This window comes from Rhizopus microsporus (genome assembly GCF_002708625.1).
Source record: "Rhizopus microsporus ATCC 52813 unplaced genomic scaffold scaffold_16, whole genome shotgun sequence".
NCBI classification, from domain to species: domain Eukaryota; kingdom Fungi; phylum Mucoromycota; class Mucoromycetes; order Mucorales; family Rhizopodaceae; genus Rhizopus; species Rhizopus microsporus.
Window position 1 is genome coordinate 544,871 of NW_019671931.1, and position 14,482 is coordinate 559,352.

At 36.9% G+C, this 14,482-nt stretch overlaps 7 protein-coding genes across 7 annotated transcripts; 2 read left to right on the forward strand and 5 right to left on the reverse strand.

The window, feature by feature from the left end:
- Positions 1-961: 961 nt before the first annotated feature.
- On the forward strand, positions 962-3,323 carry RHIMIDRAFT_240473 (uncharacterized protein; the record flags this gene model as incomplete). The annotated part of the gene is made up of 5 exons (XM_023609381.1): positions 962-1,045; positions 1,098-1,124; positions 1,180-1,186; positions 1,242-3,249; positions 3,308-3,323. The coding sequence occupies 5 exons, from the start codon at positions 962-964 to the stop codon at positions 3,321-3,323; spliced, it is 2,142 nt and encodes a 713-aa protein (XP_023463507.1).
- Positions 3,324-3,768: 445 nt separating this feature from the next.
- Positions 3,769-4,186, reverse strand: RHIMIDRAFT_240474 (uncharacterized protein; the record flags this gene model as incomplete). Its single annotated transcript, XM_023609382.1, has 2 exons — positions 3,769-3,851; positions 3,904-4,186. The coding sequence occupies 2 exons, from the start codon at positions 4,184-4,186 to the stop codon at positions 3,769-3,771; spliced, it is 366 nt and encodes a 121-aa protein (XP_023463508.1).
- A 157-nt stretch (positions 4,187-4,343) lies between these two features.
- Positions 4,344-5,495, reverse strand: RHIMIDRAFT_240475 (uncharacterized protein; the record flags this gene model as incomplete). The annotated part of the gene is made up of 5 exons (XM_023609383.1): positions 4,344-4,656; positions 4,704-4,875; positions 4,928-4,983; positions 5,043-5,176; positions 5,229-5,495. The coding sequence occupies 5 exons, from the start codon at positions 5,493-5,495 to the stop codon at positions 4,344-4,346; spliced, it is 942 nt and encodes a 313-aa protein (XP_023463509.1).
- A 183-nt stretch (positions 5,496-5,678) lies between these two features.
- On the reverse strand, positions 5,679-8,601 carry RHIMIDRAFT_46439 (Metallo-dependent phosphatase). The gene is made up of 7 exons (XM_023615276.1): positions 8,256-8,601; positions 8,103-8,191; positions 7,741-8,043; positions 7,570-7,681; positions 7,397-7,517; positions 6,721-7,346; positions 5,679-6,667 (listed from the first exon to the last, which is right to left on the reverse strand). The coding sequence occupies exons 1-7, from the start codon at positions 8,475-8,477 to the stop codon at positions 5,738-5,740; spliced, it is 2,403 nt and encodes an 800-aa protein (XP_023463510.1). The 5' UTR covers positions 8,478-8,601; the 3' UTR covers positions 5,679-5,737.
- A 654-nt stretch (positions 8,602-9,255) lies between these two features.
- RHIMIDRAFT_245995 (uncharacterized protein) lies at positions 9,256-9,874 on the forward strand (the record flags this gene model as incomplete). Its single annotated transcript, XM_023610261.1, has 3 exons — positions 9,256-9,273; positions 9,325-9,434; positions 9,502-9,874. 3 exons carry the CDS (start codon positions 9,256-9,258, stop codon positions 9,872-9,874), a joined length of 501 nt encoding a protein of 166 aa, XP_023463511.1.
- A 100-nt stretch (positions 9,875-9,974) lies between these two features.
- RHIMIDRAFT_46468 (uncharacterized protein) lies at positions 9,975-10,398 on the reverse strand. Its single transcript, XM_023615277.1, has one exon. The coding sequence runs from the start codon at positions 10,357-10,359 to the stop codon at positions 10,075-10,077; it is 285 nt and encodes a 94-aa protein (XP_023463512.1). The 5' UTR covers positions 10,360-10,398; the 3' UTR covers positions 9,975-10,074.
- Positions 10,399-10,628: 230 nt separating this feature from the next.
- Positions 10,629-12,559, reverse strand: RHIMIDRAFT_229768 (acyl-CoA dehydrogenase NM domain-like protein). Its single transcript, XM_023607653.1, has 5 exons — positions 12,493-12,559; positions 12,135-12,425; positions 11,262-12,075; positions 10,865-11,201; positions 10,629-10,806 (listed from the first exon to the last, which is right to left on the reverse strand). The coding sequence occupies exons 1-5, from the start codon at positions 12,543-12,545 to the stop codon at positions 10,739-10,741; spliced, it is 1,563 nt and encodes a 520-aa protein (XP_023463513.1). The 5' UTR covers positions 12,546-12,559; the 3' UTR covers positions 10,629-10,738.
- Positions 12,560-14,482: the final 1,923 nt, after the last annotated feature.

Below are 14,482 nucleotides of genomic sequence, written 5' to 3' on the forward strand. Positions count from 1 at the left end.
CAGCCTTTTTGTTGAATAGTAACAATATCAAGTAAAAGATATTGATATACATAGGCTTCCTTCTTTTTGCCCAAATAGAAACAATATTAACCGAGCGAGCAAGGCTGCTGTATTACTTGCCATAGTTACACATATTATACAAATATGTCGTTTTTTAATATGCGTCCCGTCCATTGATTGAATATGAGTCATGTCAGTGATGGCTCAAGTAAGCCATATCTATCCATTGGACGGAATATTTATTATGTCTATCAGCTCATTTTAGGGGCCAATAATCAGCCATTGTAAACTAAAAAAATATGCAAAAATGGATAATTGCCGAAAGGGAAAAAGAATTTTTCCATATCCAGAGGTTTGATGTTTCCTTTTTGAGAACTGTGTTCAACTAACCACACGTGAGGTCAAGTGTCTTTATAAATGTGTACACTAAAGACTAATTTTTGACAGGCAAAGCTTGGCAATAGTATCTATTCAAGATATTTCCATGGTTACATATAATCGTTTATTTTATATTTACATATATCTCATGCATTACGCATACCTTCATTTTTATTGTATCTTCTCAAAAAAGGAAAAAAAGGATTACGAATTAAGCCATTAGTAACGCTTACCAATAATTATCCGAAACTGAATTTTAATAGTAAAACGGATGTTTGCGTGTTAACGCATGGGGAATTTATATTGTTAAATGGATATCGAGAAAAGAATGTCATTATTACAACAGAGATAGTCTATCATAGTATGACATGTTGTCATTTTTAATAATAAAAAATGGTACCAGGAAGCAAAAAATGGCTCTATAATATTCTATTTTGGGGTGTATTTACGTAATATATTTATGAAATCAAGTTACACACACTGACGGCTTTGCTTGGATATTAAATATCCATTGTTGCCATCGTGAATCAAACTCTTATCAGCCTTTTTCTTTTTCTTTTTCTATTTTTTTTTTTTTTTGGATATGGGCAAATCAACTCAAGAATTAAAATATAAACGACTTAAAGTCGGTCACGCCTGCTATGTTTGCAGAAGTAAAAAAATAAAGGTATATACATATACCTTTGTTTTATCATTTATACTAAACTTTCCCTTTGTAGTGCGATGGATTACGACCTTGTATGCAGGTAAAATATTATGCGATACATTATCGATTGATTACTAATCTTTTGTTTACATTAGTGTAAAGGTACATAGTCTCTTTTCTTTTTCTCGAAAATTTCAGTTTCTAACTTCAATTATAGCTCGTGGTAGAACTTGCATAGCCTCAAAGACAGATTCTGCTTCTCCGGCTGCATCGGATGCCAGCAAAGATGTTTTAGAAAGTAGTAACAGTAGTGGTAGTGAATCAGACGACGAATCCATTCTTTTCTCATGGTCCCGAAAGCCTTCGCCAAGCAATACCAATATATCAATCTCGCAAAATGAATCCTGGGCAAGCCATATCGCAGCTTCAATTGCTGAGTGTATTAAAGGGGAGGATCAAGATATGCTCAGCTTTGAATATCCTTCATTTGGAAACTTTGTTCGTTGGACAAATGAGCCTTCTTTGCCAACTCATTATTCTCACCCTATCGAGATGCCTACAGCTGATGTTCAGATGAAAATGATTGACATATTCTTCAAGTCATGTTATTCTATTTTACCAATCATTCCCAAAGAGCTTTTCTATCAGCAGCTTCGCGTCAAGGGTCCACTGATAACACCCCTTTTATTAAACGCTATCTACTGTATCGTTACTAATAATGTTGAAATACAAGATGCTCCAAAGGCAAGTGTCTTCTTTAACCGAGCCAAGAAGATGGTAGATGATTTTCTCGACATTCCACGTGTAAGCACTGTAATTGCACTCTGCCTTTTGTCGTTATATGAACCCGCTCCTTCAAGAGGACAAACAGCAATAGGTACACGCCATTGTCGCACCTGGATTTACTGCGGTATGGCTTCTCGCATGTGCCTGGAACTTGGCTTGAATATAGATAAACCAGAAACACGGAGAAACATGGATTGCCAAGAGATTGAACTACGACGAAGAGCCTTTTGGGGATGTTACATCCTCGATAAATTTCAAAGCCAGGAGTGGGAAAGGTCCTGGATCCTACCATCATCACTATCAAGAGTATCTTTACCCAAAGCGATGCCTAACGACGACGAGATGGAGCAAATAATCATTCAAGAGTTCATTCAATCCGCAAAGCTTGCCATGATTGCTGAAGAAGGCCTGCAAATCCGTGCCCTATTTGCTATTCACGATAACAGCAATCCGGCTGTTATCCAGGGTCAATTTGAGCAATACTATGCAAGAATTATGCATTGGAAGCAAAATTCTCCGTTTCCGGAAGATTTTTCCTGTCCAACGACAAACGAAACATTAAAAATCTTTGGCCCATCCTACAATCAAATATGCTTCTATCTTATGGTTGTCGAAACTCTCCACTTTTTACCCCAGAATGCGGAAAGAGCTGCTGAGCTTCGTACCTATGCTACCAAACTTGTAAATTACGCCGAGAGAATTTATCACCATTCTTCCAAAATAGTTCAACACGAATTCCTGGCTCATGCAGTCGGCGCCGCATTTCGTGTACACAAACTTTATTTAAAAAGCGAAGATGCATCGATTGCAAAGGACTCCTGTGACATGATTGATAAATGTCTCAAATTGCTTTCAAAAATACAAGATCGTGTGTCCATTCCCCATTTTCCTGAAATTATTCATCATTTGGTTTATAAGCACCAGGCTTTTAAAAAGAATCAGCACCTGGAATTGACACGAAAACCGACAAAAGATCAACCTACTGCGCCTACCCCGCTTGTACTATCTTTAGAAAAAAGCCACCCCAACAACAGCAACAACAACAACACATCCGATACTTGTCAGCAGGTGCAATCTCCAGCCACAGAAATTTCGCTGCGCGAAGACATCAATCGCCTGTCTATCAACACTGATTTTCGTGATCAACAACAGCCATGGTTACAAGCACTACAGGATATTGCAGATATACAATCAATAGCAGGTCCTACTACAGCCATGGAAGATTCTATTCAGCAAATCAGCTCTTCCCCTAGTTCTCTTCAAGGTGAACTGTCGTGGTCAGCGCCAATGATTCCAAACACTACATTTCCATTCACTGTTGCCGAATTATCCTATCAAGAACAATCTTACCTGAGTTCACCAAGCTTAAATTATTTAACATCCAATTCTTTTCATCAAAATATTCCCACACTCTATACAAACGAACCATACACTTACTTGTTATCAAGCCCAACCGATATCTTTCCAACCATATCAAATACTCCAACTGCTTTACAGCAAATATCCTATATGAACTAACCGAGAAACTATTTATGTATTTATTTATTTTTTTCCCCTCTTCATCTCTTCAAGCATCCCATATGCAGGCCTTGCATTGTTTTTTGAATATATTAACCTGTTAATAAATTGTACAAGTATATTTGCACATACGCTTAATTTCAGTGTTCCACAGTATCATATTTACAGGAAAGCACAACCCCAATTTCTTTTAAAAGTAAGTTATTAAAAATAAGATTGCAAATTAGAAAGTCAATATTTTATTAGTTCATCTTGTTTTAACGCTCATTTTACATCTAAAAGAGGAAAAACATCTTACTAGGATCAAAGAAATATGAGAACAGTTTAAGTAATACTTGCCTGTGTCAGTATATTGAGTTGGTTGTCTGCAGGATGATCATAACACGTAATATCATCTATAAAGAATATCTAGGATCAAGGGTACTTTGTGTTTATAATAGTTATTTAAAAGACTTGCCTATGTGGTCATTTGATACCATATTATGACTAATAAACAAAGGATTGGCTGTCATTGAAGAGCAGTCTGTATGATAATATGTATAAGAGGTCCACTACTGCTATATATATATTCTTACACTGTGTTAGTTGCTTATTTTCTTCAAAAAGTCTATTCGTTAGTTTTCTTAAAGAATGAAGTTCTTCATACAACTCTAGACACTGTCTTTCTGCCTTTTCTGCACGATGAACAGTTCTTTCAAGTTCTTGATTTAACCTTTTGTTTGAATTGTTCATGCGCATAATGGATTCTTCTAATTCCTTAATGTATTTTTTTCGTCGAAACCGAAATGCTGCTTGAGATTGACGATTGCGCTCCTTCCTGTTTCTTGTAACGCATTTCTGTTCTTTGACTGAATTCATTGGTAAATTAACAAAAAGAAAAAAAGGAGGAATTTTTTCAGCGCTGTTATTCTTAAAGTGAGGTTAGCATATATCCTGCATTGGATGTACGACTCTTGTATTCTTAATTCTGATTTAAACAGAACAAAAGATGAGAAAGAATAAAAGTGACATTGATTTAATAATAGATAGAAGACGCTTTTGATGGCTCTGCATTGTTTTCTCCAAACGTAATACGAGATCCGCCACCGATTGTACTTGCGAGTGGTTCAAAGTTAGTTTGCTGCAATACAACAACACTCTCCGGTCTGTCCTTTTCAGTAAACACAGCTGTGCTTCCATGAATGTAATTTGCTACAATATCACGAGCCTTGTGTAGTCCCATTTGGAAGAAGAAGCAGATAATGATGAACAATGAAATGATCACGTACCAAATAATTGCACTAGGACCAACTGACCAATCCAAGAAGGAATACACCCACCATTGTTCACTATCAAGATATCAATAAATTGCTGTCGTTTCAGATGTAGAACTTACACAGCAAAGATGATAAAAGTTAAAAACATGTAAAAGACAACTGTTCCATAGACTAAGAAGACCATGTTTCTCTGAACTGCCATCCTATTGAATATAACTTCAACCACCAATATAAATAGGGTGACCGCGTGCAATGAGATGCTTATCCAAAAGTCAATTGGACTCAAATGCGCTAAATACAATCATATGAGTGATACATCTTTGCTTTAATAAAGTATGGTTACCATTAAATAATCGTTCCTGAGCTAGCAATGCCCAAAACACGACAGGAGTTTGAATACTAAGGAGAAAGAAAGTCCATGAGCAATACAGAAAAAAGGAGCAAAAATGCAGTATTACTTGAAGACAATGATTGTATGATACAAGTATACATATAGGTAATTCAATACAGGTGCTTGATCAAGAAATGAATTAGGACGTTGTGATGAAGACGAAGTAAACCACAAGTACTTTGCGTGATGGTACTGAGTCGTCTAGAACATACAAGTTAACCATAATTATATTCCCCTTCAAAAATCAAATTACCACAAGATAGGCAGTAAGACCAATAAATGTTAGATCAGTAAAGTAAGCGAAAAAGTGCCTGAATTGATCTGTTTTTATAGACCAAACGATGTCAATCCATAAAACTACAAAGCTATATAATACAAGGGGCAGTCGAATAATAAACAATGTCTTTGATGATACAAAGTTAGAACTGACAGCGCGTTCTGGTTCAAACTGATCTAGCCCAAACCATTGAATGATGGTATTGTTTGATCGTTTTATGGGTTCATCGCGGTATTTGGACATGATTAAGAAATAAAGAGAAAGAGAGAGAAGGAGGTAAAAAAGGATAACTTCTCCTTCTGCGCTTTTTCTCTTTCTCTCTGCCTTTTTCTCGTTTATTCTCTCTTTTCGTTCCTTTTATAGTAACCGTTCTTTATCTCCTTTATTTGTTTACTGTTATTGTTTTTACACAATTTATTAGATTCTTAGGGAGTTAAACAAACAATAAAATCAAAACTATATGCAAATGCAGCTTTTTTAATATATCATTCATCTCCTGCTGTTGCATTTCTTCTAGTTATACTTGCATTTGAGGTATCACTTGATGAGTCTTCATTATATTCGGCTAAAGGTGGATGCTGCTCATTGCTATCATACATTGTTCTCACATTAAACGGTCCTCTAGCTGTCTCACCTATAGCCTGGCAACAGGACTGACAGATATCCAAATGTTGGCCAATCGCTTCTCCTTTTTGATTGGCTTTGATCAAGGAAACAATCCCGTCTTTACCATAAAATAAGACAATAGTAACTCCCACAAGCCACCAGACGAGTAGGTTAAACGTGAGCATTGACCATGTGTCACCATACCAGCGAACAAGCTCAATGAGATCTGTGACACGCCAAAGAAAGTACAGGATGACAAGCAACTGAAACCATGTACGGTTGCATAATGACGTTCGACGGTTTTTTCCTTGACCTAGACCTTTGCATTCGAATAAATACTGATCAGAAGACTTCCAAATAAAATACAAGATGAAGCCATTGACAGTAAAGATGAGCTCAAATGCAGTGTATAGCCATGTGTCTAAAGGAACCCATTGCTTGCCCGGAAAATACAAACCCCACAAGAAAAAGTACCCTGCACCTTCATCATCGTTGCTTCCATAAGGAATGAATTTTGCATAAAACCAAGGCATAGTGAGAAAGCTAATAAGAAAGATGAAGCACATGTACCAAGTATTTGGTTGCTCCTCAGAAAACTGCAAGAATCGATGTGTCCAAATGTATATCGTCTTTTGGGCGGAAGCGTATATGCTTTGGTATATTCCACAGTCGATTTCGTGTACATATAATAAGAGCATATTTCGCAAGTGAGTATCTACAAGGTGACGTCTTTCATAGTCAAGGTATAGTTTGGGTATCAATATGGCCAATAGCATAGCAACTATAGCAAAAACACTTAAGAAGCGAAGCTACATAAATGTTTTGAGTTAAGCAAGAGGTTGATATAATAAAGAATTCTTACAAGCTGTAATATATTTGACCAAGTGATCCATTCACCAATACCACTTTCAATATTGATTCTCAAACGATCCATTCTAAACAACGCTTCTCCTACGCCAATTTGTCCATCGGGCGCTGTTACTTCAATACGGATAGAGTGTGTCTTAAAATCATCAAAGTCATTGGGTTCCCAGCTAGATGTCCAAAGGGGCAAACTGCTGTTGTCTCCTGTAAACTGTGCAATAAAGGGATGACGCATATCGTCCACAAAGATCTTGGCTTTTAACTGCGTATATTCATACTCTGAAAACACCAAGAATCGAATGTGGGTACTCGTTTGAGCGATTTTTAAAGGTTCTTTTGATGGTAAAGCATATCGAGCATCTTTAGGATTTGTGATCAATACAATCGGAGCAGGTCGTAACTTGCTGGATGGCCAAATGATTTTCAAGTCCTCTGTGAGAGGAACACGCTTGTCCTCATTTGTAAGTGGTGGTATTTGTGGAATAGGTAAATCAACGTCCACAAATGAAATCAAGTCATGATCAACTGCGACTATTCTGTATGATCCATGATCTTTCATGTCTGATAGTTCCAATTCTAATGAATCTGTCTCTGAGTCATATGACTTTAAAGTGACTCCTAAACCTAAAGTACTGTCATTTCAAAATATGCCTTGGAGTTCTTTTTAATTTTACCAGCATTAAATCCATGTAGATGTCCACAAAAATAGGCACTGATGTAGCGTGCTAGATCTTTAAACCCATATCCATCATCAGTTGTGCCAGTGGATAGTGTTATTGTAGGATAATGCGAAAACTAAACAATGCATAAGTGAAGAAGCGGTGGAATAAGAACATGGAATGATTACTAGAAAAGTATGATTATATCTATTTGAAATGACAGTTGATGCCAGTTTATCCATAGTATTTGCCGTAAGATAGCCAAAAAAGTCAAAGGGTCGTGATGGTCCCTTTATTGGACTGCAGAACCTTACATTAATATTTGCTAAAACAAAAAAGGGAAATCTTACTTTACTTACCAAGCATCTGCAGCGACAAAATTATATTCGCCAAATTCCTTTGATAATTTCCAACTGTAAACACCTTTGCCTTCTTTTAATAAATTGGCGCTTCTGCCATACGTCTTGTATAGATTATTCTCTGTTTGCCAGGACAATAGGTCGAAGCAATCATTACTTCCTATGTCATACCAGGGAATATCAGAGGCTCCTTCTGTTATAGCAGCCTTGTAGACCTGCCACTCTTTGAGATACTGAGCAGACCCGGTGCGAGTCCTATCTACAGTATCAATCAAGTCACCTGTTACCACGACAAATTCTGGTCTATATTGATTTTGCTTGTTACTTTTTCTTATAAAACATGCTGTGCCCCCCTTTTTTACCTAATAACTGGAAGTACTGATTGAAGGAAATGGAGGAAATGGGTAGTATGGCCTTTAGACTGAAATTTGGATATGTGAAGGTCAGATATCTATCGAAATGAAAGCGGCTGAGTATTCTCCTGTATGTGTCTTTTTATAAAGCGTGTTTTTTACTTGAACAAAATAAAATAATCTGTCGGGTGAATCTCCCAAAGAGAAGGTTTGACTGAGCAAATCTAGAGGATTCCTTTCGAATGTAGACTGGCTAGAGTACCATGATTCTATGAGATTAGGAAGCTTTAAATCTTTTGTGGAAGATAAGTATAATAAGAACGCTCTCAGGAAACTAAATAGTGTTAGTAGTAAGCATAATATGGATGAAAAAGAAAGTTTCATAAGAGAAAAGCAAAAGGCAGGTATAACGACTTCAAATTCAGGAAAGTAGAAATAAATCCTTCCACTGATATCCCTTTATTCGTTTCCATGGCAGTCAGCGTGACACATACAGTCGTCCCACTGCCAAAATTAAATATTACCAATGATTATTGTTGTATTTCTATGTTCATATTAAAGAAGATTACATCTTTTGACGCAATATAACCAAAATATATATCTCGTACACAGACCAAAGTCATCTTGTTTATAAGGTATTATTATTAAGCCCACAACACTGATTCGTGGCATCTGTAGTCTGTAATAGTTGATGACGCGTCATATCTAAGATGTAATTGGCTGACAACATTTATTCTTGCATATAAAAGATCAGTTTCCCCCTTTGCCACGGATTTCTTTCTTTCCTCTCTTCATAAAAAGGCTTATTCCATTTTGTCGTATTCCTATGTTTTAGAGTTAAAAACCATTTATTCGACAATATCACAAGGATGGCGAAGAAAACGAAGGAGTAGACAGTATTTGGGTGAAGTGGAAGCGGTTCCTTGTTGATTCTGCAAATACGAGACATCTTATGCAATTAAGGTAAAGGGCTGCAAATTAATGCTTTTATGTTTAGCTATTAATCATCATCTCTGTGTAGTCCCGAAAATCATGGCATCATCTGGTACGGGACGCCTCTGCGTCGGCGAAGTTGCTTGCTATACGAGCCTTATTTGAAACTCATTAATGAGGTTCTTTGCGTTGAAGCAAGTATATTCACTCATGCTTCTTCAATGCGTTCATGACTATCATAGAGGCTGTATGCTGCTATTCATAATTTATTTAAATTCAGAACTAATTTTACTATTAGGCTTCTCGTGAGGAAATGGCTGTAAGAGTGGAAAGTTTGAGAGCAATCTCTATAGAAGAGCAAGCCTTAGCCGCTGAGAAGAAGTCTCTGATCTCAATCTTGGAAAACTTGTAAGTTTAAGTACTGTAAGGAATATGATAACACAAGTTAATATATTTCTGTAATATCAATGACTAGTGAAGGAGAGGTATACAACAACTGTGATGCCACACTGCTTGCAAAATCAGGAATATGTTATCGGCAATATGTATTTGATAGAAGCATAAAGACCTGTGTAAAGTACCTACGATGCAAAGGGAACAAGGTGACATTTCTGCCTGGGGAAATAGAACTAGAAGCAGCGAGAGCCCAGTTAAAGAACAAGCGGATGACGGATGACCGTTACAAATATAACGTTGATGGAATGATTTACGCTGATGACTTCTCCCATCTCGAATTATTGTTAATAAAGGTTTCCTCTGAGTATGTCAGCAATGACACCGGAAAGGTCAGCTTTGACCATTACAAAGCAATGTTCGGCATGCTGGCCATAATCCGGAACATTGCTTAATAATATAGCAAAGGAAAGTTTGATACATTCCGAAAACTGAAAGTCCACTTTTTTCATGGACATGATAAGCAACAATATCGCTATTTTTTTATACCCATCTTGGTTAATTAATTGTATCAGGCGATGATATACGGTACTGGAGCATCTCTGTGCAAGCACTGGGAATCTATCTCATGAATGAAGAGCAGAGAGTGATGGTCTCAGTTGACTTTAAACCAAAAGACATCACAATGATACCTTTTTTTTAGCTTTTTCTTGACGCTAGAAGCACGTAGATGATGTAGAAAAGAAGAAAACTTGCATGTAATAAAGCAGCTTAAGAAAGAACATAAAATGGCTGTTAATGCTACAACAACTTCAAGTTTGAATTGCAGCCAAAGTTTGTTAAGCTTGGTTAATCCAAGCATAATCAGGCTTAACGAAAGAAAACATATGACTGTTATTGCAGAGTAGATTCGACGAGTAAACCTAGTAGCCCTGATCATAGTTGAAAATATACTTTTGATACAGACTTTAAAATAAACTTAGGGAGATTTCCAAAAAAAATCATCGGTTGTTTGAAGTTGATTTCGCGGACTGCGAGCAACTGTTTTACAGCAAAAAAATCCAACTTTTCGTCTATCACGTCTATAATATTTTCCTTGCCATCTTCTTTAAGAAGTCCTCATTTTGGCAATGGAACGACTGAATCGCTTCTGACGTTTCCCTAATTATGCTCATTCTATATACTAACAATATTTAAAAGAAATTTTGTCCTGAAACATTTATTTAAGGCATTATTCTATCTATTTCCGTGGATTATTTGTAGCATAATGAAGTACGATGTATTTTCATGTAAAATAAACATATTGACTGGGTATTCTACTACATTTTGGCGCCCATAAAAGCGCCAACCTTTACTGCTTGACGAACGCCCAAGTCTAGCATGATTTCTATGTATAAAAGATAAGCATCCGTCCTGTAATTGATTGAGATGCGTGTATTCTTTACCTTCCGAGCCACCGGGAATAGCAAATGCTCTGACTTCGCGGTAGAGCCTTTCAACTTTTTCTCCTTGACCACCACGGGTGTAAGCTAGACCACCAAAGATCTGAGCTGCTTCACGAGCACAGAATTCGAATGTACGAGTAGATTGGGCTTTGCAAAGGGCCACAGGCGCACCAAGTCTTAAAGGAAGTAGATGAATGGGCATCTTTACAGATTGATATACCAAGGATTCTATCCAGGCATGAGTTGCTTCTACTTTTCGAATCATGTGTGCCAGTTTGTTACGGATGACGGCATGCTCAATGAGCTTCTTTCCAAATGTCTTTCTTTTGTTCGCATACTATCATATGCTTCATGTAAATTTACATAAAAATTAACGTAAAAGAAGGGTTGTCGTTACCTTCATCGATTCTTCAACACATACTCTTGCAAACCTGTTGGCTTGAATAGCAATGCTCATTCGTTCGTTATTAAAATTCCACATTATATACTTGAACCCTTTATTTTCTTTGCCAATAAGGTTTTCCTTCGGAACTTTAACATCTTCAAATGTAACGTAGGCAGTACCAGATGGCCATACTCCTGAGCACTGCATCTGACGCGTAGACACGCCTGGCATACCTTTTTCTACCAAAAGAAATGAAATACCTTTAACGCCTGGCCCACCAGTTCGGCATGCTACAGTAAAGTAATCTGCAAATACACCGTTGGTAATCCACTTCTTCTCACCATTTAACAAGTAATAATCGCCCATGTCTTTTGCTTCTGTTTGGAGGTTGGCAACATCAGATCCGCCGCTAGGCTCGGTTATTGCCAGACAGATAAACTTTTCACCCGCAAGACAGTCCTTGACAACCTTTTTCTTTAGATAATCTGATCCAAAATGGAGTACAGGTGGAAGACCGATGCCCAGGCCACCGCACAGCCCCCAGAGGACGCCACCAGATCCGCAGCGTGACAATTCGTCTGTTGCAATAAAACTGTGGAACGCATCCCATTCTTCAGGGCGTATACCAACGGGAAGGCGATACGGAAGCAGCTCAGTAGGGACATGACCAATAGAGCTAAATAAACCAGCTTTGGCTGCCTTTACAAACACTTCTTTGGGAATCTTCTTGGCCTCATCCCATTCGTAGCAATAGGGCATAATTTCCTTGCCGATGAATTCACGCATGAATTTGCGTAGATCCCGGTGCGAGTCGTTGTAATAAGGACTTTATAAGCTTAATTAAACGACAGGAAAGATATATTACAATTGAAAATACTTGTTTACCTATACCAATCTTGATACCACATAGGATCACCAAATGGGACCATATCACCAAAAGGTTTGTTCACAACAAGAGGATTTACTGTTTCTTCTTCTTCAGCTTTCTCTTGCAATTCAAGAATCTCACCGATCTCTAATTCTTTTCCTAGTTTCTGAAGAATACCAGAGTTGTGAAATGTGTCAAACTGTTTAGTGGCATCAGTTCCAGCAACCTTTAGGAGCACTTTCATTCCACCAGGGTGTCTTTTTAAAAAGGTTGTTATATCGTACACTTTGTTGTGAATAATAATCCAACTTTCATATATTATTTAGTGGTGAGATAAAATGAAAAGGAGTGTATTCACGTATTTATAATTGCTACCAGTCATTTTCACTAGAATGCTTTGCAACTTCGTCTATTGTAAACCTCTTCATCTAACCAATATCAGAATAAACAGATAAAAAGAAAAGCCGAAGTAAAACACAATTTTATATTTATATCTTTACGTACGTATATATGTGTACCGAATATGTTAAACAAAACAAGTAGAGACAATATATTTCGAATGGAACAATTTCGGATAGGTATTAGTAAAAGTGGAGGCTGGACTCCTTGTTTTATTCACCGTCTGTTTACAAGATATTCAAGATATTTTCTTATGGATAATATGTTGTTGGTTACTATTGTAGAAAGAGTTTTCACATATTAATCATTATCTATTTGCTTTCTCTTTAAGCTTTCCCACAATGGCAAGCATAAAGTACCAATGTAAAATTCATCATGATTCAAAAGCCTATTTAATTTAATTTTTACCAATACTCGGTAAGATCAATACACATGACTGCATCCTTTCATATTAATAAAATTAGGCATATTCTCGGCTACTTCCATATCTAGTTCACATTTGTCTGAAAGGGGGAAAGAGTTGTCCTCTTTCATCCAACAGCAAAACAAGTACAATTCAATTAAAATGATCAACAGATCAATTAGCATATAGGCCCATATCAGTCGTATTTTTCCTTTATTTTATTCACTATACGATTAAACAACTATTTTTATTAAATAACAAGACTATTGTGGGCGCATTGAAACTATATAATTTCGTCCCACCCGGGCCAGATCAGAAAGTGCATAGAATCTAAAAACCCTTTTGAGATCAAAGGGAAGAAAAGAAGTGAAGGAAAACGAGTAAGAAGGGTACGGAGCAAGGATTAGGTCGCAAGAAGTTAAGAGGAGAGAGAAATTGGTGGAAGCCATTGGAGAGGCTTTCGCCCTAAGTCAGGTGGTGGAGGTGGCATATCTTGTTTATTCACTACACTTTTTTCAGAAATTATTCGCACACATTACAAGATCAATAACAATTAACACTTTAGTTGATTTTCTATGTCTTCTTTATTATTTAAAAAGACAACATTTAATAATACATAAAATGAGCTTGATGTTTTGAGTATAAATAAATGTGGTCAACGCATAAATGACACGTAACTGAAAAAGCTGTTAGAGACTCTGTATAAATAGTCTGATCGTGTCTTCTTTATCTTTTCTTCTTTGGATCAAAAAGTAAGACCAGCTATTCCCCAGCTAGCCCTAAGGTATGTTATATTCTTTACTCTTGCAAGAAACTGATATGTAATATTATAGATCATAAAATCGAAACTAACCCGGTGCTAGCTGGGGATAGTTTGGTTCTTACCAAATCTTGGCCCCATACACTCCTTCAACCCCTTCCGTTCCTTTGGCCGCTGTCTCCTCTTGTCTCTTGCTCTCTTTCTCTTTTTTTCTTTCTTTGCTCTTTCCGGACTGGTTGTCGCCAGCTCAAACCAGGATACGCTTCGGGTAAGACATTCGCAATCTCTTTATAGCTTTACCCATTTTTCTTGCTTCTCTTTTCTCCTATAAACTCTCTTCTTTATAATGTAAGTATTAATATCAATTTAATGATTGATTTACTAATCATTTCTTTATTCATTCTTTTGCTTCTGATGGGATCTCTTTAATTATTATTTGCAATCAGAAATTATCATTTTTTTTAATCAGTGTGCGAATAATTTGTGAAACACACTTAACACATAACACATAACACATTAACATTAACACACTTTAACACACTTATATTAACACACTTATTAACACATTAACACATTAACACATTAACACACTTATCACTCTAATATATCATTCTAATCACTCTAATATATATCACCCTAATATAATCACTCTAATACAAGGATCAGTCCAGTTGCAACTATTACCTGATCCACCTGAGTACTTTAAGGACTTGCTCGAACGTACGGACACTCAAGGCCGTCACTTTAAGGACAACCTTCGCCAGTACAACGCTGCCTTTGCCTTTACTTCGTTGGGCTGCGAT

Coding starts and splice junctions, on each gene's coding strand:
- RHIMIDRAFT_46439 (XM_023615276.1), bottom strand. CDS start 8,477: ATGAAACTTTCTTTTTCATCCATATTATGCTTACTACTAACACTATTT. Junction 8,044..8,102: donor TCAGTACTTCCAGTTATTAG/GTAAAAAAGGGG, acceptor AAATCAATATAG/ACCAGAATTTGTCGTGGTAA. Junction 7,518..7,569: donor GATATAATCATACTTTTCTA/GTAATCATTCCA, acceptor TGCATTGTTTAG/TTTTCGCATTATCCTACAAT.
- RHIMIDRAFT_46468 (XM_023615277.1), bottom strand. CDS start 10,359: ATGATCAGGGCTACTAGGTTTACTCGTCGAATCTACTCTGCAATAACA.
- RHIMIDRAFT_229768 (XM_023607653.1), bottom strand. CDS start 12,545: ATGAAGAGGTTTACAATAGACGAAGTTGCAAAGCATTCTAGTGAAAAT. Junction 12,426..12,492: donor CATTCTAGTGAAAATGACTG/GTAGCAATTATA, acceptor AATATATGAAAG/TTGGATTATTATTCACAACA. Junction 12,076..12,134: donor TGGTATCAAGATTGGTATAG/GTAAACAAGTAT, acceptor AAGCTTATAAAG/TCCTTATTACAACGACTCGC.